General features: G+C 48.4%; 7 protein-coding genes across 7 annotated transcripts; 3 read left to right on the top strand and 4 right to left on the bottom strand.

Moving 5' to 3' along the window:
- The first annotated feature begins 424 nt into the window (after nt 1-424).
- On the top strand, nt 425-950 carry P170DRAFT_24431 (uncharacterized protein). Its single transcript, XM_024842972.1, has 2 exons — nt 425-762; nt 826-950. Exons 1-2 carry the CDS (start codon nt 525-527, stop codon nt 855-857), a joined length of 270 nt encoding a protein of 89 aa, XP_024710031.1. The 5' UTR covers nt 425-524; the 3' UTR covers nt 858-950.
- Nucleotides 951-2,769: 1,819 nt separating this feature from the next.
- Nucleotides 2,770-4,016, bottom strand: P170DRAFT_347234 (nucleotide-diphospho-sugar transferase; the record flags this gene model as incomplete). The annotated part of the gene is made up of 4 exons (XM_024843618.1): nt 2,770-3,015; nt 3,085-3,450; nt 3,514-3,608; nt 3,686-4,016. The coding sequence occupies 4 exons, from the start codon at nt 4,014-4,016 to the stop codon at nt 2,770-2,772; spliced, it is 1,038 nt and encodes a 345-aa protein (XP_024710030.1).
- A 3,318-nt stretch (nt 4,017-7,334) lies between these two features.
- P170DRAFT_344848 (putative MFS transporter) lies at nt 7,335-8,863 on the bottom strand (the record flags this gene model as incomplete). The annotated part of the gene is made up of 3 exons (XM_024843488.1): nt 7,335-8,478; nt 8,530-8,666; nt 8,714-8,863. The coding sequence occupies 3 exons, from the start codon at nt 8,861-8,863 to the stop codon at nt 7,335-7,337; spliced, it is 1,431 nt and encodes a 476-aa protein (XP_024710029.1).
- A 4,985-nt stretch (nt 8,864-13,848) lies between these two features.
- Nucleotides 13,849-15,194, top strand: P170DRAFT_442766 (cytochrome P450; the record flags this gene model as incomplete). The annotated part of the gene is made up of 3 exons (XM_024850482.1): nt 13,849-14,202; nt 14,233-14,708; nt 14,759-15,194. The coding sequence occupies 3 exons, from the start codon at nt 13,849-13,851 to the stop codon at nt 15,192-15,194; spliced, it is 1,266 nt and encodes a 421-aa protein (XP_024710028.1).
- Nucleotides 15,195-16,115: 921 nt separating this feature from the next.
- Nucleotides 16,116-17,074, bottom strand: P170DRAFT_343575 (uncharacterized protein; the record flags this gene model as incomplete). The annotated part of the gene is made up of 2 exons (XM_024843411.1): nt 16,116-16,887; nt 16,935-17,074. 2 exons carry the CDS (start codon nt 17,072-17,074, stop codon nt 16,116-16,118), a joined length of 912 nt encoding a protein of 303 aa, XP_024710027.1.
- Nucleotides 17,075-17,474: 400 nt separating this feature from the next.
- On the top strand, nt 17,475-17,834 carry P170DRAFT_432340 (uncharacterized protein). Its single transcript, XM_024848243.1, has one exon. It carries the CDS (start codon nt 17,624-17,626, stop codon nt 17,780-17,782), a length of 159 nt encoding a protein of 52 aa, XP_024710026.1. The 5' UTR covers nt 17,475-17,623; the 3' UTR covers nt 17,783-17,834.
- A 780-nt stretch (nt 17,835-18,614) lies between these two features.
- Nucleotides 18,615-20,166, bottom strand: P170DRAFT_432339 (palmitoyltransferase YKT6). The gene is made up of 4 exons (XM_024848242.1): nt 19,729-20,166; nt 19,503-19,668; nt 19,140-19,417; nt 18,615-19,078 (listed from the first exon to the last, which is right to left on the bottom strand). Exons 1-4 carry the CDS (start codon nt 19,747-19,749, stop codon nt 18,959-18,961), a joined length of 585 nt encoding a protein of 194 aa, XP_024710025.1. The 5' UTR covers nt 19,750-20,166; the 3' UTR covers nt 18,615-18,958.
- Between the last annotated feature and the right edge of the window lie 550 nt (nt 20,167-20,716).

The raw sequence follows: 20,716 nt of genomic DNA, 5'->3' as shown, positions 1-20,716 counted from the left end.
AACTGACGGAACATCCCATTCAAGGACCGTCAACTGCCAGCGAGACATCGCCGCAACACCGCCACGCACGACGCCTGCTGTGCAACCGTCCGGCGCCAATCAACCAGCGTGGAATTCCCCGCTCGAAAGCGATCACTTGACATAGCACTGCTTCTCTGCGGATCCCACGGATATCTTCTTCTTCTTCTTCTTTATTCTCATTTCGTCACTTCCTCCTTTCCATCTCCGTCAACAATCCATCTTCCTTCTGCTCATCCGCGATGCCATCATCCCTGCTCATCTCCATCTATTTATTCATCTACCTATCGAGCGATTACTAGGTGACACGAGAGCCAAATCTGCCAACAAAGCACAGCACACACCATCTTACATCCTACCTGCCTACCTATCCAGCGCATAAAACCTCCGACTCGATCCCATCTCATCCGATCTCATCTCCTCTCGCCCCACCACAGCCACCGACCACCCCAGAATCGCATCCAACTCTACCCCGCAATCTCAGCTCGAGAAACCCAACCGACCAAATGGGCATCCCCACCGCAGCCATCATCGTCATTGTCGTCGTCGCCTGTCTCGCCGCCGTCTCACTCGGCGCTGCCCTCACGAAACAATGGTTTCCCTACCACACCGAGGATCGATGTAATTATCCGCGCGACCAGGAACTCTACATGCGCTCGGTGAGGTTGAAGAATCTAGACAGGTTTCAGAGGGAGTCGCGGGGTGGGCACCATTATAATGCGAATCGGGATGTCGAGGGAGGATGTAGGTTTTTCTTTTCCCATTCGTTGGGTCTTCTGGGGAGATGCTAATGTGGTGGGTCTGTAGATCCGGAGACGGGGAGTGGGTCGAGGTATTGATCATTTGATTTTATATGTTATGGGGGCGTTAGAGAATCTGCTTATATGGTGAGTCGATTGATTGTCTCTTGGGTTAGAATGGGTGCTGATTTGAATTATTGCAGGAATTATTAATGAGACGAATGAAAGATATGCGATCAATTACAACTCAACATCTTCCCCTCCTTGCAAAAGAATACAAACAGTATATAATCAGCAGAAACATCAAAACAATCAACCAGCTCTCCCTCACAGATAAATCCCTCCTCCAAGATCCTATCTTCGACATATCGCACCGCATCCGCCGCATCCCGTCTCTCAATCATCATCCACCATTCGCACCACAACCCATCTAACTTCGAATTTACCATCATCGATATCATCCAGCTCAGTTGTCGCAGGTTACTGACAAGGCGCTGCCTCATCAAGTCGACCATCATCAAGCACCGTTTCTCCATGGAAAGGCGGTCGGCATCGCGTGAACAGCTGTCCGAATCAAACCCGCCAGATCGGTCACTGCAGGACGATCGCCATCGCCATCACCCTCACCACCACCCTGGCCTGGTTCCTGTCCGTGGCCGGGGTCAGGGACGTCGGATCCGTCCTGTGCGACGGGGGAGGCGCTAACACCGAGCGCGAGAACGGCAAGGAGGATTGAAATGTAGGTTGGGTATCTCATTTTGAGGGTTGATTGAGTTGATTGACGTGGTTGAGTTGTTTGTTTGTTTGGAGGCGGAGTGGTCTTCTGAGAGAGGATGTGAGAATAGAGAATGTTTTTGTTGTTGATCTGATATTCAAGTCTAGAGGAGATAATGAGGCTGCTTTATACTTTTCCTCCTTGCTCTACTTGCCTACCATTTCACCTTGTTCGCGACAAGATGATGAATAGCCAAGCTCAGGATCCAACAACCAAATCCTCATGACCGACATTGAAACCAGTGGCTGTTCGAATCCAGCACCAGGATTCCTTCACGAGCACAGTGCACAAACGCTCTCTACATCTTTCCTCTACATCTTTCCTCTACATCGCCCGTTCTCGTCGGTACCAAACCCCCGAAAAAGAAATCACCGGGCCCTCTAACCTTGGCATTCCAGTGACCATAAGTGCAGATAAGACACCATCCGATCTCACCAAAACGTGGCATAAGCAGTATATTAAAAGCTTAAGTAAGAGCGGAATCTCCGCGCCGGTCAAATTCCGCCCTCACCAGCGAGACCTCGACCAACTTACAGATCCGACAAACCAAGCCAGGACTAGCCGGGAACAGTAAATCGTGAAAACATAGAGGGAAGAGATCTGTCAGCAATACGAAGCTCAAATAAAGTTCAAACCGCCCCAGGGGACCCTGAAACGTTATCGTTAATCGGTCTCTGGTGCGACCCAGCCGGAAAGGGGAAATGCCATGGGAGGTGGTTGAGGGATCCGCGGGCGGGGGCGATCCGTGGGCTGTCAATGTCAGCTTACGGTGTTTGAGATAAGGTGGGTTTATTTTGGGAGCGCGGGCTTTATGTTAGTGATAGTGCCACCATGAGGATTTTTGCTCATGACAATCTGGCTTTCTCGACCTTGAATGTCTCATGCGGTTGCCTATGGTAGACAAGGTATGCCTCGCCGTTGGTGACCCAGGGAGAGCTCTAAGAGGTGCTAATATTCTGGAATAATACAGCCATTCCTCCCTCTCTCGGTATATATACACACTTTAAACAGATGATAAAAGCCACACAATGCGCCTAGCCCACAAAAAGCGTCTCCGATTGCTCCAAAAAAGAGGTCAACGCATCTATCTATATATAAGACCTAGTATTGATAGGCTACAGGGGATCACTTATTCCTCGATCTGATCAAACCGCCGGATTCGAAACAGAAACCTGCCCAAAGGTTCAAATTATGAATTCGTACGAATCTGGTGGTTCAGGGCGACGATCGGAAAGGCTATTCCTTTTGCTCATGATTTCCATGGCACATATATTCTAGGTGCTTACGGTCAGCGAATTCATACGGATGGCTAACAAGCATCAAACAGACTATTTGACGAACCTTCCGCCGCTCTGCAAAGTCGGCATATACTCCCACCCAGATATCCCGAGCCCGACAATCATCCTCCACGCCGGTCTGCGGGTTCATGTCGCAGGTAGGTTGTTTCTCTTGAATGGTGTTCGGGCTGGCAGCAATCCAGGGCTAATGAGCCAGTCGTCAATATTGAACTATTCTTCCGCTGAAAAGGGGAGGGAAAACAACAAGACAAACCTTTGGAACCGGCCAGTCCGAAAAATGCAAATATTTGGCCTCTCGGAACGTCTTCACCGGATCCCACGGCTCAAGCGGATTCCCTAAATAATCCGTATGTCTTTTTGACCTGAACTCACCCGTCAAGAGCCCATACGGCCGATGGGGCAAGATAAGAGCGCTATCGCGATATAGTGAATTTAAGATCTCCATGTCATAGTCATTCTTTCCCGCCTCGTCGATGGCTTTCATGATGCGAGTGAACTCGAAATCGGACGGTTGGATAAGTACTACCTGCGAGCTGAGGGTGTGGTCGTTGAAATTAAGCCAGTAAGCCCGGGGCATGGCGACAGGGGACGGGGGAGCGAGGAACAGTTCGTCCATGGTCTAGAAGAGTGTGTCAGCACGATGAAAGTGTCGAATAATTCCTTGCCATCAGGATCAGCATACCTGTAGGATAGTGGCGTCTGAGTCCAAGGAGAGAACACGGTCGTACTGTGTCTGGTTGAAAGCTAGAAGTTTGGTATAGCTCTCAGCCCAGGTGCCTGAGCTCGGTACTGCATTAGTTGGGTGGTTCATGCCACGTGATGGAGAAAGGGCCTGTAGTAAAAGGAAGACTCACGATCACCACTGTTCCGGCTTTGCACTTCTATGGGCATCAAAGTCACCCCGTATTCATCCCTCGCCTTGCGAAGCAGACGGCTCTGGGTCGAATCGTCTCGCGCGTCTTCAGAGAAACTGGCAGGGTACATCATCAAACGGTCGGGCTTGCTTCCCAGGCGATGAAGGGTCTCGAAAAGCATGACTGAATTGCACAAGTAAGGCGTGTTGGTAACATATTGCACGTATGCAAAACGAGACCAGTCGATGGGTTGGGTCGTGTCGTCGAGGTCTGAGGAATGCGATGGACCACATAGATGATACACGCGGCCGATAGGAAGCTGGAATAGCATGACCATCACCATTAGCGCAAAGGCGATGGCGAAGATCACTCTTTTGGGCAATGATTGTAAGACCATGGTATCTTACTATTCTGGCTGCGTACTGCGGTGGCATCAACACTCGACCCCGGCGAACTGCATATAGAAGTGATTCAAGGCGGATGTACTGGTGTTTGTGTAACTCCCGGCAAATATGCTGTATGCAGTTTAAAGAACCAACACCTGTAATAATTGAAACGTGCATTCATTGCTAGCCGAAGACTTCGAAGGAGGGGGTGAAAGAAAAGGGCAGCGAACAAAGAAAAATAACGACCCAAACTCTGCTTTTTTTTTCTCCCTCTTTGACCAACTCGGAGTAGAAGTCTAATCTGTCATCTACAATTAGAGTTACCTGCTTACTTGATTACGTTTGGTTTACGGCCTTTCTAGGTCTCCATCACCACTTGTAGCGAGAAGGTCGCTATCCCATCATCCCTTTGTTCATGAGAAAGTCATTTCCACTCTCGCTTTCCTTGACTTATCGTGGTCCACTTTCATTGACTTGTGGGACCTTTTCGAATACTATAGTTACAGTAAAGGATCCCCTTACACCATGAATACAGAGAGTATAGAAGGAATTCCGGCATTGACAGGCGTTCTTTTCATCATTCTTTAGTTTTACTTTCTGGTAAAAATATATGTGTCCTTGATTTCTAACTCTACATCCTTACAAGTTTCATATCTAGCTACACTTTACTTTCGTAGGCCGTCTGTAATATGAAGATTCTTTAAAATTTATATTCTAGCATATGGGTAATTCAAAGGTCCTTTGTTATAATCACTGACTTTCGCAGTCATTAATAACTTAGAGTGTTATAAGGTGGTAATGTGAAAAGATAAAGGTCCCACTATTATTGAATGCCTTATACATTGAATTAGGACCTTCAAATTTGCCATCCAGAGTATAGTCCCCAATCAATGCTTTGATTGTATTCGCAATTCTGTTGGGATAAACTATGTTTTTTAAAAGTTAACTTTGACGTGATCGCCGACTTGTGAATTCAGTAGTATCATTATGTGGAAGCGACTTTTAAATGGGAGACTGGTCTGGTATTTTCCCCAAAGGCGTCACTTTATACCCATTCTTTACAGCCAATCCATGGTTCCCGCGTGTTTTCGGCCTCTTTTTTGCCTTTTCGTCTTTGCCTTTTTGTTCTCTTTTGTTTTCTTGTTTTTTTCTTTTGCGAATCTCCCATTCAGCGATGGTTTACACATGTATATCTATTATTTACCACTGTTCAAGACTGATAAGTATGATACCTACTATATTTAGCATGGGACCATGAAGGTTCTACCTAATGTAGTATGTAGCAGTCCCCAGGTAATGTGCTTATGCTCGATTGAATTCAATTCATTATAATTACTCACGCCTTGCACTTGAAAGTGCGATATTTATAACCAGACTAGAACCAGCAACGGTAGACAACTCACTACTAAAGAAATAGCTGAGCCTCTACAATATACGTAAAGGACTCAGAACATGACTCGGAAAAAGTAAATATCGACTAGTACGAAAGGAGAGTCGTGCCTGTCTATTTACTACATGGTTTACCTTACTCTTCACAAATCTTTGAACTGGATGAAGTATAGAACGTACGCTGGTTGGGTTAGGCAATGGTGATGTCAAAGAACAGAAGGCCTGACAGCCCAAACAATCAACTCTTCTTTTTTATCACAAGTCCTGGATGGGCGGCCCCTTGTGGCTTAACCTGAGCTTCCGTAAAACTGGATTTAACAGGCGCACCAATCGGGTTGCATTGACAAAAGCTCCAACCTGCACCGGACCGACGGAAGCCTCGCCTTGTGACCAATTATCTGTGCTATAGAATTAGCTTCGAGTTAAATGGTTGACCGCAATAATATTAACACCAAGTCGTCCCCTATGATTGGTTGCCGCTGGGGTTACAGAAGAGGTACTAGATGCGTTGATTGGGCCAAAACGCCAAGTCCGTGCCTGTGCATTAGCTCTAAGGCAGGGCACTCTGTAGGTATATTCCTTTACGGTTGTCTTTCTTTTCGTCGCTTGTTCCTTAAACTTGGCACTCGAGTTTAGAGATCAGATTGCCTCTCATATTCAAGTATCATATTTACCTAGTATATTTTCAGGATTATGACCGAGCTCTAGAAAGAACGATATCCTTTGACTTTCCCCCAGAATGTCATTATCACCTGAGGCTGTTATTGCCTTGTTCGCTCTTTTCGTTTCGTGTTTCCCTGGTCTTTTCTTTGTACTCAACCGCCGAGACCAGATTCGTCGATGGTGGAATCGGCATCAAGGTCCAGTTTTGCCTTTATTCCTTTCTCGAGCATACCTCTTAACTTGACCCACCAGTTGAAGTTACATTATATTAACCTCCCTCTAACAGCCCAGGATACCCGACACAGAAGCCATGATGATAGCCAACGCGAACTTAGTTCTGAACATTTGCATCTATCTCCCGTTGGCTCCGATGCCGTTCCTCAGCCTCCAGATTCTTATTCGTTGGTCAATCCATCCCCGCAACGAAACGCCCGTCACCAATCCTCGCTGGTCTTGCCTTTGTACAACCTGCTGCAAAGATACGATGCCCAATCTAGACAGGGAACTCCTGGAGTTGCTGGAACGCGTGTTCTCTTCTACGCAGAGGTAGACCTTTCTTTGGGCTCCATATCTTTTTTTATGCGAAAGGCTAATTGCAAACATGTTTCCAGACAATGAATACAGACCTTGAAGAGGAAACTGTAGCGTTGACGGGACGTCCCTCTGATATTGAAGCACAGAATGAACACTAGCGTTTCGCTTATGTTCGCAGAGCCTTTTCCTATTTTTCGTCCTCCCTTTTTTCCTTTTTTTGGGTGGGGGGTAGGGCACCCTCAATCTGCGATTTTGACCTTCGGCCTGCTTTCTCCACCTATAAAAAAAAACAACCGTGTAGATTAGATCAGATCAGATTAGATTAGATAGTATAGTTGCCCGATAAAGGCAGATGGATTCGGAGTGGAATGTCGTTCTGCATAGCCATTGAGGGAAAGAGGTAAATTGAAAAGAAGGTTTGGAAAAGTGGAAATCTTCTACTTAATCCCCAATTTCTCCCTCTTCATTGTTGCCCTTTTTCCTCGGTGATATAGAGAAAAAAAAGATTCACCAATGTGTACTCAGTACTTGGAAATCTATGTTGCCCAATAAACTGTTTCATCATTGACCCCAAAGCTAATCAACACAATAAATCATAAACCCAAACCTAACTCCAATTAATTCATAACAAACTGACATAAATCATAGTATCTCCCAAATCCCCCGGTCGGACCCACTCAATAGGCATAAAAGTTAATCGCCTCGGAATCCATGGCCCGAATGCGCCGATTCTCCCGGATCAGAATAAACTTCATGATCCACGCGCAGACCACCACACCCGCCGAGAACCCGATGCTGCAGTACATGGCCAGCGAGAATCGCGGCGCGTCCGAGTCCGGCCATAGATACGGCGTGTACACACTGGCCAGGTTCCCCAGCGTGTTGGTCAGCGCGATCGCCACGGCTTTCTTCTCGTCCGTTTGTCCCACGGTCGCGGCGACCCAGGCGATGTTGATATTGTTGACGCCGTATGTAGCCCCCACGAAGAGGACCATGGCGAAGTACCGCGCGCCGACGTTCAGTGTGCCGCATGCGACGGCGAATCCGACGATTGCGAGCGCTTTGGAGACAGTGACGTGCCAGGTTCGTTCGTTGAAGCGGCCCGAGGACCAGGAGACTGCGATGGAGGTAAAGGTAGCGATGAGGTAGGGCGGGCAGGTGAGGACGAGGGTAACGGTGGAGTTGAAGCCGAGAGTTTTGACGACCGTGGGCATGAAGTTCTTGAACCCGTTGGCCGAGAGATGCAGGTTGCACATGAGAGCGAAGATCCACGTGCGGTAGTCCGTGCAGGCTTGTCGCAGGCCGACCCATGTGCTGGTGCCTTCTTGTTTCTGGGTGGTGTCGCGTGCGATGCGGTCGTGGGCGAGTCGTCGCTCTTCTTCGTTTAGCCAGGGCGTTTGGAGGGGCGAGTTGGGGAGGAGGAAGAAGGCGGCGAGAGCGACGGCGAGGGTTACGACGCCTTGGATGAGGAAGAGCCAGCGCCAGCCGGCGAGGCCGCGGGAGCCGTCGAGTCCGGCGAAGACGCCCGCGGCGATGAGGCCCGAGAAGGCGCTGGCGAGCATGTTTCCGGTGTAGAGGATGGCCATGCGCGTGGTGGCTTCTTTGCGGTTGTAGAATTGGCTGATCATGAAGAGGGCGCCTGGGTAGAAGGGGGATTCGACAATGCCGAGGACGAGTCGGCAGACGAGAAGGCCGTGGTAGTCTTTCACGATGCAGTTCAGGATGGAGACGATGGCCCAGGCGGTCATGAAGCCGGCCATGTAGAGGGATGGCTTGACGCGGTTAAGCAGCATGTTCGACGGGACTTGACCGAGTAGATATCTATGGTCGAGTGTTAGTGCGAGAAAGAAGATGTATGAAGGGTCACCCTACCCAACAAAAAGAATGCTGACGCAGGTGTTGTACTGCGTTCCTTTCAAGTTGAGGTCCTCCGAGAGACTGTTGAGCTTTCCATTGACCATGGCATTTCGGTCGAGGAAGTTGAGAAAATACATGAGCCAGAGAATGGGCTGGTTCATATTAGTATCACATACTTGGACCATATGCGGGGACATACCATCATGTAGATATCAATCTTCCTGACCAGCGCAATTTCCTTCGGATCTGTCTTCTTCGCCGATCCAAACCGATCATATTCTGTCGTGGACTTCAACGGTTCATCGTGCTGTTCGACATGCTCAACATGTTCATCCCCTCGCTTCGCCATATCATTTGACTTTGTGTCCATATCGTCGATGTCTATTATTTAGACAAGGCCTCTGATCAAGTTGACAGGCGACAGAAGGTCTTCCCAGAAAACAGATCATCTTCGCCTCCCATGTCCTACATATAAACCATCCAGCAGCCAAGCCCATCACGCATGATCGGAAAAGCTCCTCTTCCTACTGTCCACCACCTGTCAAACAAAAGCATGGGCCTTCCCCACGGGGAAGCGCAGACCGATGCGGGGTGACCAGAAGCTTTTTGTAGCTCGCCCAGGCCAAGACCCTTCGGTCGGCTTGGCTATGTCTATCGGCGGGGGATGATTCGATCATGATGCCGTATTTGAGAGCTAGTTGGACGCCTCTGCTTTATCCGAGCCTATGGTGATGGGACTTTGCCACCGAGGAGTCTGGTTGATCGTTGAAGGAATCGTTAGTGTCGGATAAACATGGGGAGCTTGTTATCCGGCTGTTGGCGAATCGATTCGGGTGGGATCTGTCTGACAAATCGGGGTCGGATATGTTTGTTCTGGATGGACGGCTTATCCGGGATTTGACTGCTGTGATTGAGTTCAGAATGGTTATCTATCCTAGCGATGGTAGAAATAACAGACAGTGATGCGTGGCTGTCTAGGGCAGGGGACACCACGTGCTTGGCCTGATTAAGTCAAGATCGTGGTCAAGACGCTTTTCCGTATACAGACTTTGACCAAACGCTCGTACAGTTTAACGGTTGATTTGTAGGATTGTCCTTTTCCAGATATCACCAGGAAATGCCATATTGATACCAAATCAAATGCTAAAAAAAGTAAAACATCTACAGTTGAGAATCCGTCCACATGTTCCTCCTCTAAGACAATAACCTTGTCTGAGCTTGCCCTATACGGCACCCCGATTGGCAAGATAATATAGCAGGACACGAAAGTCGGTTCAGCACAAGCCAGGCTTATGAAATACTGTATGAACCTTCGAAGAAACATCCATTTCAGTTATAGATACCTGCTCAGCTCCTATCCTTTGGAAGATGGAATCTCCAAGGACAGACTTACAGATATCTACAACCAGCTGAATATTCACCCAAGCCTAACCTTTTGTCACCACAAGTCCCCGAATATTCACCATTCCCATTCACATCTTGCAATCGGTAACTTATACTGTCAAATATATTCCCTATCTATACTACCAAGCAAATTCATCGCTCTAAAATCCCCCTTACAAGTAGCCCTTTCATCCACCTAGATCCTCTCTCCCAACCATCGTTCCTACATCTTCCTCATCTTGACAAGAGGTCTATCTTGAGATTTTATATTTCGGACACAGCCTCACACAACTGTGTTCCTCTTTTATCGCACACAAAATCCTTCCGCCATTCGATATCCGACTGGCCTTGCTCCTTGGCGTTTTCCTAATTCTTTCAGATCCCCACTTACCGCTTCTAAATCATTTGGATGATCATCGCATTACATATCTCCTCAGTTCTGATTTACACGTGGCCAACCCTTTCTGACGAAGTTCATTTCCTGCCAACCAAATACCTTGGGCCTCCAGCCTTAGGTTCCACCGGCAAGCCCTGTTTTCAGCCAGTACATCGTAGGAACAGGAAATGGGATCTCATTCCAAATTGTGGAAAAGGCTTTGGAGGATATGGAAGAAGTACTCCGTGCTCAGGAACTTCTTCTTGACCCTTGGTTGTTGAAAGCATCCTGGACGGAAATGCTGGGCCAAACCTCTTCGGCAAAAGCACGCCTTTATTTAGTGAGTAGTACCTTATCTGTTTTGTTGTATAAGCTCGATGTTCGCTTCCACTAACTTTACTTGAAGCTGCTCTACAAACATCCTACTGAGTTGAACTAGCTTGTCAAGAAAGATCAGACGCTGTGGCTGTATATTTCGCAAATTCAGGCTGGAATCCGCTACTCGGACAAAGATACAATCAGGACAGCATACTTTCCAAGATTGCTGTCTCGATGAGCACCAGAGTTTCAATTTTATGGGAGACTTCAAGGCGATACCATCCTTCGCCTTGACCTCAAGGAACTGAGCATACCTTGGCTGCGTCTGCCTCGTGCAAGGAGTAATCCAGGCAGCGGGATACTCCCGGCCCTAGCGTTAGACCCAAGTTGGAAATAAATTCGCAGGTCCTTATATTATCTTCTGCCCTCGGGCGTTTTGACAAATTGACACGCCTCCTCGTTCTTGCCTTTAAGTGCGAGGCAATCACATGTTTCAACGCCCTAGGCTCTACGCGAATCTGGAGAACTATCCTCAATACGGGCCCGTTTCGCTGCGCCTTCGATCGTCTAGATCCCGTGGAAGCGATAGCCGATGATGAGTGCACATACGATAAGAAAGATCGGAAAAACAGATTCTACCCACAGCAGGACGCCATGGCGACCTGAAAATGAGCAATGACAATACAAAAACGGGCAAAGTCAGGTCCTGGATAAATGTCCGCGAATGTCCGCACTCATATAACGCATTTCAAACCAGTGCAGATCCTTTGCCTCTTGAGTTGAAACATGTCGCTTCGAATGTTCCAGATGATTTCGCCGAATTATTCGAAAGAAAACCATCTTTTCCGAAGCCAACACGATGATTTCCCAAAACATAAGTCTCGAGGCCGGCAAGACGGCGAACACCAGCGCCTAGGCTTTTTAGTCAGGTGCATCTATTCTTCAGATTAGACACATTGTTAAAATGTCTAAGCGATTTGTCGAATGGTGGAATCCAACGCCGTCTTAATTCACCGACAGCCGAATCAAGCATTTCCAGAACGCCTCCAGGGGGCTTCATGTCCTAGTCCTTCTTGTCCCTTTGGTTAGTTTGCTACTTTGTGACGGTTTTCTGTCATTTTTCAGATATCATACTCGGGATAGAATTTCGAAGACATAGCAAAATGCAGCCAATGAAGCGATATTCATAAAGGAGCCGTCGCGTCTTACCCATGCAGCACAGATGTCCCACATCTTTATTTCGATATGCTGGGAAATCTCATAACCAAAGCAGCACGTCCCACAGAAGCTCATTTCGCAAACACCACCTTTTTTAATCATTCTTCCTATCATTCTGCCTGAACAGATGTCTTGATTGGTTCGATAAATGGTCCCCTGAACTAAAATAAGGAAACAACTCGTGAGCATTCCCTTGCAAAGAGACGTTGTTTAAAGATATTGCCATTATGAGGATTGCGTAGCCATCGGCAAAGACACTCCACTGCGCCTGTCTCACGCTCACTGCGTCTGTCGGTGCTTCATTTTCATGGGAATCAACACCCCTTGATCCAAGGCTAAGCCATCTATCTGTCCACATTTCGTACACTTGTTGCGCAGTTGGCGTGGTGCTATTGTCGGACGGTAGCTTCATAGCAGAATGGTAGATATCCATTCGAGAAGGCGCAGAAGAACGCTCTTTCATACTTGAACAGGAAGCTTTGGTTCCCATCAGCGTAGCGGGAGTAATGGCCATATCGTGCATCTTGCTGCTGGAGACTTCTGTCCCAGTTGTTGTGGAATAGATGCGGTTTGATCAAATCGGTTCGGACACGGTTGTAAGAGCTCGGGCTTTGTGGATTGAATATACTGTTTCTCTCGCGCCTACGATCAGAAAAACTGCTCTTTTATCATTCAGAAACATAATAGCTGATGTAACTCATTTTCACCTGCGAGCAGCGCGATGTAGTAAAGACTGTAGATCATGTAGCCACACTTCAAACCTTATGAACACACCACATACTATACGACCACACTGCAGATAGTGCGTAACCAGAATGTAAATCGTGTGACCACATTCAAGACTGGATGACAACACCGTAGCCCATCCCACTGCCCCGTATATAGTATGTATCTACACTATAAAGACTCTATTGTGTTTTGGGCTAGAGTCCTGTTGGTATCGGGGAAGTCTTGATGATCTACATGTAACATGGACGAGATGTTTGACTTCTACCTTGATTAGTGCTAAAAGTATGGCTCTAATTTCGTACTGAGCCCAAATATTTCCTAACATACTATGATACTGTGTTACATGATGGGGATTTTGTCTGCCTTAGATGTACATTATAGAATGCGGCAATCTTACTTGCTCTGGTTTAATACTGCTCGGACTGATATGCCCTTGCTTCTTTGTGATGCATCTTTCCAGCTTAAGAAGGTGTTGAATGACGTTGGTACTGGAGCACCGAGGACAGAGTAAAAATACCCCTAAAGTCTCTGCCTGCAGTATCCAACTTGAATATTCAAATCTAATTGAACTCTCCATTCAAATACACCATCTTCATCCTGCAATACATCATATTCGTCCCTTGTGATATAATCCACATAAAAGACAGTAATCTTAAACGTCTCGCATTTGCGTCTCTTAGCACAGTGCGAGATATTTAGGTATAAATGCAGAAAACAATTCAGCATACCTGTGTAAATTGAATTGAAAACTTGTCTGTTTCCGGTTGATTGGGTCTGCCAATAATACAAAAAAGCTGGAAAAAGGGGGTTTTTTCCACCGCTCCAAAAGTCTTATTGCAAGATATGAAATCTGTTGGGTAGGGAAGCTGCCCGGTGATCCCTTGCTTGACGTCATTCTTCTGGCCAAATTCGTGGTGTGTTACACTGTCGCATATTAAGCTGATTGAGGTGTAGATGCAGGCAGACACAATCTCTACCCCCTAGAACATTCCTTCGCGTCATTAATTTAAAATACCAAAGCAAGCGCCTTTAATTGAATGTGAATCTTATCTACTATGTATCTAGGCAATCTTGACACTCTGTTGAAGATTTCACATATGCTAGTACAGTCAAGTTCTGTACACGATCAATTTCTATCCACACACCACAATGACTTTCGAAATAGTTGGAGATATCAAGATTGCAGCATACAAAGTCTCTAATAGCTACCGATTATTTATTGGTATATTCGTTGTAGTAAGTCTAGCTTGTATCAATGTACACCTTCATCCACGCTAACAGAGGCGGTCGCCAACCAGACGGTTTTATTTATGTCATATAGTATTATTTACAACCTATTTCTATCCCCGCTGGCGCCATATCCAGGCCCAAAACTATGGGCTATATCGAACATACCCTATCTAATAAGCATCACGCGGGGCCGCAGCCACATCAAGATCCTCGAGCTTCATAGTCAGTATGGTCCTGCTCTGCGAGTCGGTCCCCGCGAACTTTCCTTCAACAGCCCGCAGGCCTTCCAGGATATCTATGCATCTCGCCCAGGCCAACCGCAGTTTCCCAAGGACCCGAAGTTTTACGCCTCAAAACTCAACAGGATTGACGAGTGTGTTGCCGGAAACCTCGATGATGAAGCACATACCAGGCAGAGGCGATTGCTCTCACGCGTGTTTTCTGAATGATACCTCCGGAAACAGGAAGCGACGATTGTCTATTTCGTTAGCCTTCTCGTGCAGCGACTGCGAGGTCAGATAAAGGATGAAAAGCATGGGGCGAAAGTGGACATGAAAGCCTGGTTTAACTTCACCACCTTTGACATCACGGGCCAGATTATGTTTTCTGAACCTTTTGACTGTCTGCAGAATAGTCACTTGCATCCGTGGATTGCTCTCATCTTCGACAGCGTAAAGGGGATGACGGTCCTCTCTGCAATGAATCGTTTTTCTATGTTTCGGCAGCTCCTAGAGGCTGTCTTTCCGGAGTCATTGCGGCGGAAAATGCTCAGGCACTTTGACTATAGTTCCCAGAAGGCAGATCGTCGGCTTGAGAAAGGATCGGATCACGAAGACTTTATGGCTGTTGTTTCGACGCATGGGGTCCACGAACCCGGCGCCAAAGCCATCGCAGGACAGCTGACTATGACTAGAGCTGAGCTTTATGCGAATTCCTCTTTGTATGGCATGCTTCTGTGCGAGAAATATGATAGGGAACTAATGAATTTAGCATTTCCATAGCAGGAAGCGAGACAACGGCATCACTGCTTTGTGGGTGCGTTTACTACCTTTGCAAAAATCGTGACTGCTTGGACCGACTATGCAGGGAGGTCCGCACCGAGTTCTCAACGGATGATCAAATCGTCTCGCCACAATGCAACCGTCTCACGTACTTGAATGCCGTTATTGAAGAGTCTCTTCGACTATATCCACCCGCGGCTGCTGGTCTACCGCGGCTGGTCCCCAAGGAGGGAGCAATCGTTAACGGTCGTTTCCTCCCCCAAGATGCATTTGTCTTCATTTCGTCTCGAATAGCCATATACCCTCGATCTAACAATCTCCAGATAACCGTTTCCGGCCACCAATATGCTACAAACCATTCCGCTGCGAACTTCAAACTACCGGAACAATTCATCCCCGAGCGATGGTTAGGAACCGACCGTTGATTCGACTCGGATAAGAAAGATGCGCTGCAGCCATTCGGCTTGGGACCAAGGAATTGCCTAGGCAAGAGGTATGCTTGGCCGTTTTCTGTCTCATTTCATCTTCAATCCTGCTAATCTCTGGCCAGCCTTGCATACTTGGAGGCTCGCCTTACCTTGTCAAAATTGGTGTTCAACTTTGACATGGAGCTTTGCCCGGAAAGTGAAATGACGAGGAAGTGTATACGATCTGGAACAAACCAGCCCTGATGGTGCGGTTGACGGACAGGTTATGCCCTGTTCATAAAGCCGGTCTATGAACGACTAGGCTATGTTGCCTCAGGCAGATAACCAACGTGGGGTAGATCTGCCGAAAGTTTAATCCCGAATGCGGAAAAAGAGCACGTTCAGCCGATGCTCTTCTCGAAGTGGCAAATTTGGATCAATAATTCATTGATGATAGCTGTACGCTTCATAATCTAAACGTGGGATATCTTATCTCGTCTATGTGTATGTATATGTACCTCGTCGGGGTCGAGTCAAGTAGTCGACCGCTGATCGAGCATCGTGGGAACCGCCAAGCAGTTCCCAGTCGTCATGGATATGTACAGTTGCAACCGAGCAAAACCGCCGTCTCTACCCGCGTACTCCGTAGTCCGTACGTGTCGTGTCGTGTTGTAGTCCAGTCAGTCCTCGTCCTCATCCGAGCCGGAGGGCTGCAGCCCGGCAGGCAACCGGCCCGGTCAGGGCGCGTGGTGGGGGGGTGACACCTAGCCCGATCGGGTAGGGCAAATAGGGCAACCCAGCAGCATAGCCCTAGGTACCAGACCCAACTGTTTCCGTAAGGCACCAGTTGGCGGTCTGGAAGGGGGAAAGTGAGTGGATCCGCTGTTTCTTTAGGCTTGCGGGATCCACTGATAAACCGATTCCGCCACCTTCCATTGCTCACTCCTCCCCGCACCGCCGCAGTTTATCGTGAAGGTAGGCCCGGCCTTCCGTGTTCACGAACCCGCCGAGTCCGAACGCTGGGATGATGCGACACATGCGAGTGAGGGATGCGCCAATCCAGTCCCGGCTGACTCTGGACAGACGGTCTTGGGCGGGGAGGGGCGTGGGGCGGTTGTAGAGGTCTAGACCGAGGAGGTGGATGGGGGTGCTGATGAGTTGGATGGATGCGGGAATGGCGAGTTGCGCGATAAGGATCTTGAGGTATCCAGCAGAGGCGACGGAGTCCGGGATAGAGGCCGAGACCATGGCGGGGAGACTGAAGGAGCCGAAGATCGTGAGGCCGTCGCGGATAAGAAATGCGGAATAGGTCGATACGGGGATGGATCGGCTCACGGAGCGGAGGATCTTGCTCTGTGAGGGTGGGGAGGTGGCTGAGGCCGTGGACGACTTAGGGTTAGGAGGTGTGGTGTGTTTGTGGCCGAACAGCTGAGCGAACTTGATGTCCTTCCAAATGCCGACTGAGGAGTTGACGACAAATGTGGAAAGGAACGTGCTAGCACCCGCGATAGCTTGATCGACATGAGGGTATACCCGCTCGAGGATGGTCTCGGTGGCATTTGCCGTTGCAAAGGTCGCAGCGTAAAGGGACCAAACTAGCAAGCTGGGTCGGGACGTAAGGAAAGTCGCAGGCTGCGTGATGGAGGCCCATAGATGCCTGCGGAATGCGGGGAGAAGAGGTTGGTTGTGAGATGACTTTTCAACCACGAGGCTGTGCATGTCAGTAAGTGGGCTCAGTGGATGATCTGAACGACATACCGATCCAGGATCATGACCGAAGGGGTGACCAATGTTGCCGAGCCTGCAGCAATCAAAGCATCCGCAGTCAAGCACTCTGCAAGTCGGTTCCTGCGCATGTTGAAGCGCAGCGCCGACTTGACGTCCAGATCTTGTGCCATGATGGTTGATACCATGCGGTCATTCCAGGTGTTGCCGGGAGAGAACGTCTGAATTAGGGGAAACCCCTGGGAATGACTCGAAAATGTCGTATAAATCAACAAATGAAATCTAAATTCCGTTAATTATTGCGGTCGTCATGGACTGGGCTGGAACGGAACTCACCTTGCGCTGAATAGTATGCGGAAAGGAGTGAAAGATGAGAACTGATAGAGATAAAGGAGCGAGGACAGATCAGTGAGGGGCTATATGAGTAACGGTTGAAACGAGCAGTAGATCAATGACGCCCAATTCCCACAATACCCGCAGTCCGACTACGCATTATTTACTCCCTCCTATTAGTATACGGGGTCTCCATCGATGGATTGACCAGCGATTCTGCACATGGAGCACTCGGCGGTGCCGGCCAATAGCAGGCGACCGGGCCGGGAACCCGGGTACTATCGGTGGATTCGGGGCCAGCATGAATGGCTGTGAGGCCGAGAGATTCTCCCACCAGATAACTTATCGACCCAAGGAAATGAGTTGCTGATCGGATTCTAGAAGGGAAAATGGCGGTGGCGGGTGGGGATTCCCTAAGGGGGGGTGCCCTATCCTATTGCCCTACCTGGCCCTGGATCCCTTACTGGACAGAGTGGACAACGGATACGCTGCGTTGGCCGAGGAATACTTCGCCTCATCGTTGCACCGCCGCGAAAGTCGGCCTATAAATAGGTAAAACCGTCGTTGGATGTAGAAAAGGCCGTCGTGTCCGTCCTGCTCATTTGTGTCAACGAAGCAAGTCGCCTCGGCCTTTTCGTTCAGGTTGCAACAAACACGTCACAAATTTGTGCTGCACTTAGTAAGCGAGGCCAGAGTCACGTGTTGGCGTCGGATCGGTGAGACCGGCAAGACCGCAAAGATGCCTCGCAATTTCAGGTCCACGATTTAGCGTGAGGCTAGATTACTATAATCGATTGCTAATCGCTGCACCTCGGCGAATCCAAGACGCCCATGCTATGAACATACCGAACTCATAGACATAGCACCAGCTGGCAGTTGTCTATTCCAGTAGCCAACATAACAGGGCGAACAAGGAACAACGATCAGCAATCAACACGATTGTATCGCTCGCAAGCATTTTGTTCCTGAAGGTACGGTGCGGAGTATGCGAGGGAGCGAGGGAGCGATGGAGACGGCCCGGGAACATGGAGTGACTCGCGGGGAGACCCGGGTGTCTATACAAAATCTCATTGAGGGTCCAATCAACTGAATCTCTCAGGCCATATTAAGCGACAGATCGGCGGAGTACTCCAATGGAGAGAATGACCCTCGTCGGCGAGAAGCTGGATTTAGGTCCCTGTTGATCATCTTCGGCGGGTAGAAGGACTATGCACAATTTTCTATGATTCCCCGTTAGCCATACCTCCAGAAGAAGCATAAATCAATACCTGATCCACTTAGACCAGAAGGTGCAGCACTAGTTACTTTGTGCTCGAAATTATAAATCCCTCTGGTATCAGTTAGTCATGGTCCCTTGATTAGCGCCGTTCACTGTCGCCCGCACGACCAGAAGAGCACGTCAAGAATCCAAGATTGGGCAAGGAAATTCGGAACAATATATTAACTCTAAGAGAGCGGATGCCTGAGGTATCTCATACGGAAGACCACCTTTCATAATGGGACCAAATCACCAACAACTTTCTCAGGTGAACGCGGTCGGCGAGAACTTCAAAATTGGACGCAAAGATGGCTGTGTAAAAGCGAAAAAAAAAAAGAAGCGACAAAGGCAGATATCGGGAAAATAAAACGCCCCCGAGTAATATTCCACACAAGCATGGCGTCCGTTCAGGAAAAGGAAAAACAGAGAAAAGAGATGCAGCAAGTGTGTGGCAAGATGACATCAACTAGCAAATAACGCAGCAAGAGTTCTGCTTCTTCGCAGAAGTGTAGAACATCTTGCTCTGTGCGCTGAGTCCCTCGCTCTTGGTGACCAGGTCGTCGATCTTCTCGCCTCGTTCGAGAACCTATGCAACGATTCTTATTAGCGGTCGCCCCCTTGGCAACCAAGTCCCGGGGTATACGCACACTCTCAATAGTCTTATGGAGCACAATCTTCGTCTCGTCCAGCTCCTTCTGAATCTTCATGATGCTGTCGACCTGCTGCGGGTCCTGATACGTTGTGAGGTACGTTCGCAGGGGCGGGAAGGTCACGGGGTTCCTGGAGTCGGCGTTGGGGTTTTGGGCGAGGAACTCGTCGAGGGTCTTGGAGAGGATCTGGTGTGCCGCCAAAGAGGGATATTCCTTGTCGCTGATAATGACACCGGCGATGTTTTGGGTCCGCGCGTAGACGTGGAAAGTGAAATCTGTGAATGACGTGATGGTTAGTATCATGGATAGGGGCCGGGGTGGGCATGCGACCGAAGGCGAGGGGGGTGATGGGGGACTTGCCTTGTTCCTCGATATCCTGTCTCTGGCCCTGTTTCGTTCGCTCGGCGACCGTCTTGCTGAACATGGTCATAAACTCGCCGATGTTGCTCCGGGTGAAGCGTGAGTAGCTGCTGAGCTCCTTTTCGGCGCACAGCTCCACGGCGGGCTGTTGGCCATTATGGATGACCTGGGTGGGAGAGATGACGAGTCAGTAGATGAGGATGTATTCTCGTCCAAAGCAACATACTCCGATGTAGAGGATCTTCATTTTGAGGCGGTTCAGGGGAAGCTGGGATGGCTGACGTCGATGACAGCGGAAGCTGAAGTTGCGGGGGATCGAAGTGAGCGGAAAAGCCTGAGGCCTCACCGCCTCCCTTCTAAACCGGTTTCTTTGGCTCTTTGCTTCTCATGATGGAATTGCGCAGATGATCTTTGGGATGCATTCCTGTGACTTGTCAGAGAATATCATTGGGTTTTTGATTAAAAAAGTCCGAGGATGAAACCATCGAGGGGATTGTTCACGTTGCTTCAAATAAGTACCGTTTTATATATTTGATGTCTCCACCTGATTGACTAACTTCGACAGGCCTTATTTAGCCAACTTTCTCAACAATAAATACTACTTCACTGACTGTTGTTCAATAATGGTTCTTCCGTCATGAATGAATGGAATGAAGGACTCCAGGATGAAACTTTTATTTTGATAGATTTGAGGAGATGAAGATCTTAAGCCATTTGATCTACAGATCCTAACACGACAATGGATCCTCAGATGGACATCGTATCCATTGGCATGAGTGGTCTTATTCCATCATTTGATCTGTGAACTACTAATGTGACTCATATACAGAATATCCTCCAGTTGATGTATCATAGTACAGCATGTCAGAAGGACATGGATGAGCCTCTTTGGTTCAAATACATACTAATCTCTTACTCTACATACTAGAAAACCATGCGCAAACCCGCCAATCCCGAGAGAATGAGACAAGTCGGATACAAAATGGGAAAGGAGTAGAAACAGGCTACAGAGAGATATGAACGGTCGGCCTACGGAGTAGAGTGAACACACGCAGTGCAGCCCCCTTGGGTGTGTTGGAAGAGATTTGAACATCCTTGGATGTATCACAAACATCTACAAATGGTCTCCTACTCTGTCACTATTCGTCACTACGCAGTACAGTTGCCTAACACATAAATAATCCCAGATGCCTGACGACTGCATCTTGATTCCG

Source organism: Aspergillus steynii, assembly GCF_002849105.1.
Source record: "Aspergillus steynii IBT 23096 chromosome Unknown P170scaffold_1, whole genome shotgun sequence".
NCBI classification, from domain to species: Eukaryota; Fungi; Ascomycota; class Eurotiomycetes; order Eurotiales; family Aspergillaceae; genus Aspergillus; species Aspergillus steynii.
The sequence above is the reverse complement of the archived record's forward strand: the minus strand, read 5'-3'. Positions and strand labels throughout refer to the sequence as shown.

What these genes read in the sequence shown, in the direction of transcription:
- P170DRAFT_24431 (XM_024842972.1), top strand. Translation starts at nt 525, where the DNA reads ATGGGCATCCCCACCGCAGCCATCATCGTCATTGTCGTCGTCGCCTGT. An exon ending in TCGGGATGTCGAGGGAGGAT is followed by an intron (nt 763 to 825) that starts GTAGGTTTTTCT and finishes GTGGGTCTGTAG; the next exon opens with ATCCGGAGACGGGGAGTGGG.
- P170DRAFT_432340 (XM_024848243.1), top strand. Translation starts at nt 17,624, where the DNA reads ATGGCGGTGGCGGGTGGGGATTCCCTAAGGGGGGGTGCCCTATCCTAT.
- P170DRAFT_432339 (XM_024848242.1), bottom strand. Translation starts at nt 19,749, where the DNA reads ATGAAGATCCTCTACATCGGA. An exon ending in TGAAGATCCTCTACATCGGA is followed by an intron (nt 19,669 to 19,728) that starts GTATGTTGCTTT and finishes TCTCCCACCCAG; the next exon opens with GTCATCCATAATGGCCAACA. An exon ending in ACAGGATATCGAGGAACAAG is followed by an intron (nt 19,418 to 19,502) that starts GCAAGTCCCCCA and finishes CGTCATTCACAG; the next exon opens with ATTTCACTTTCCACGTCTAC.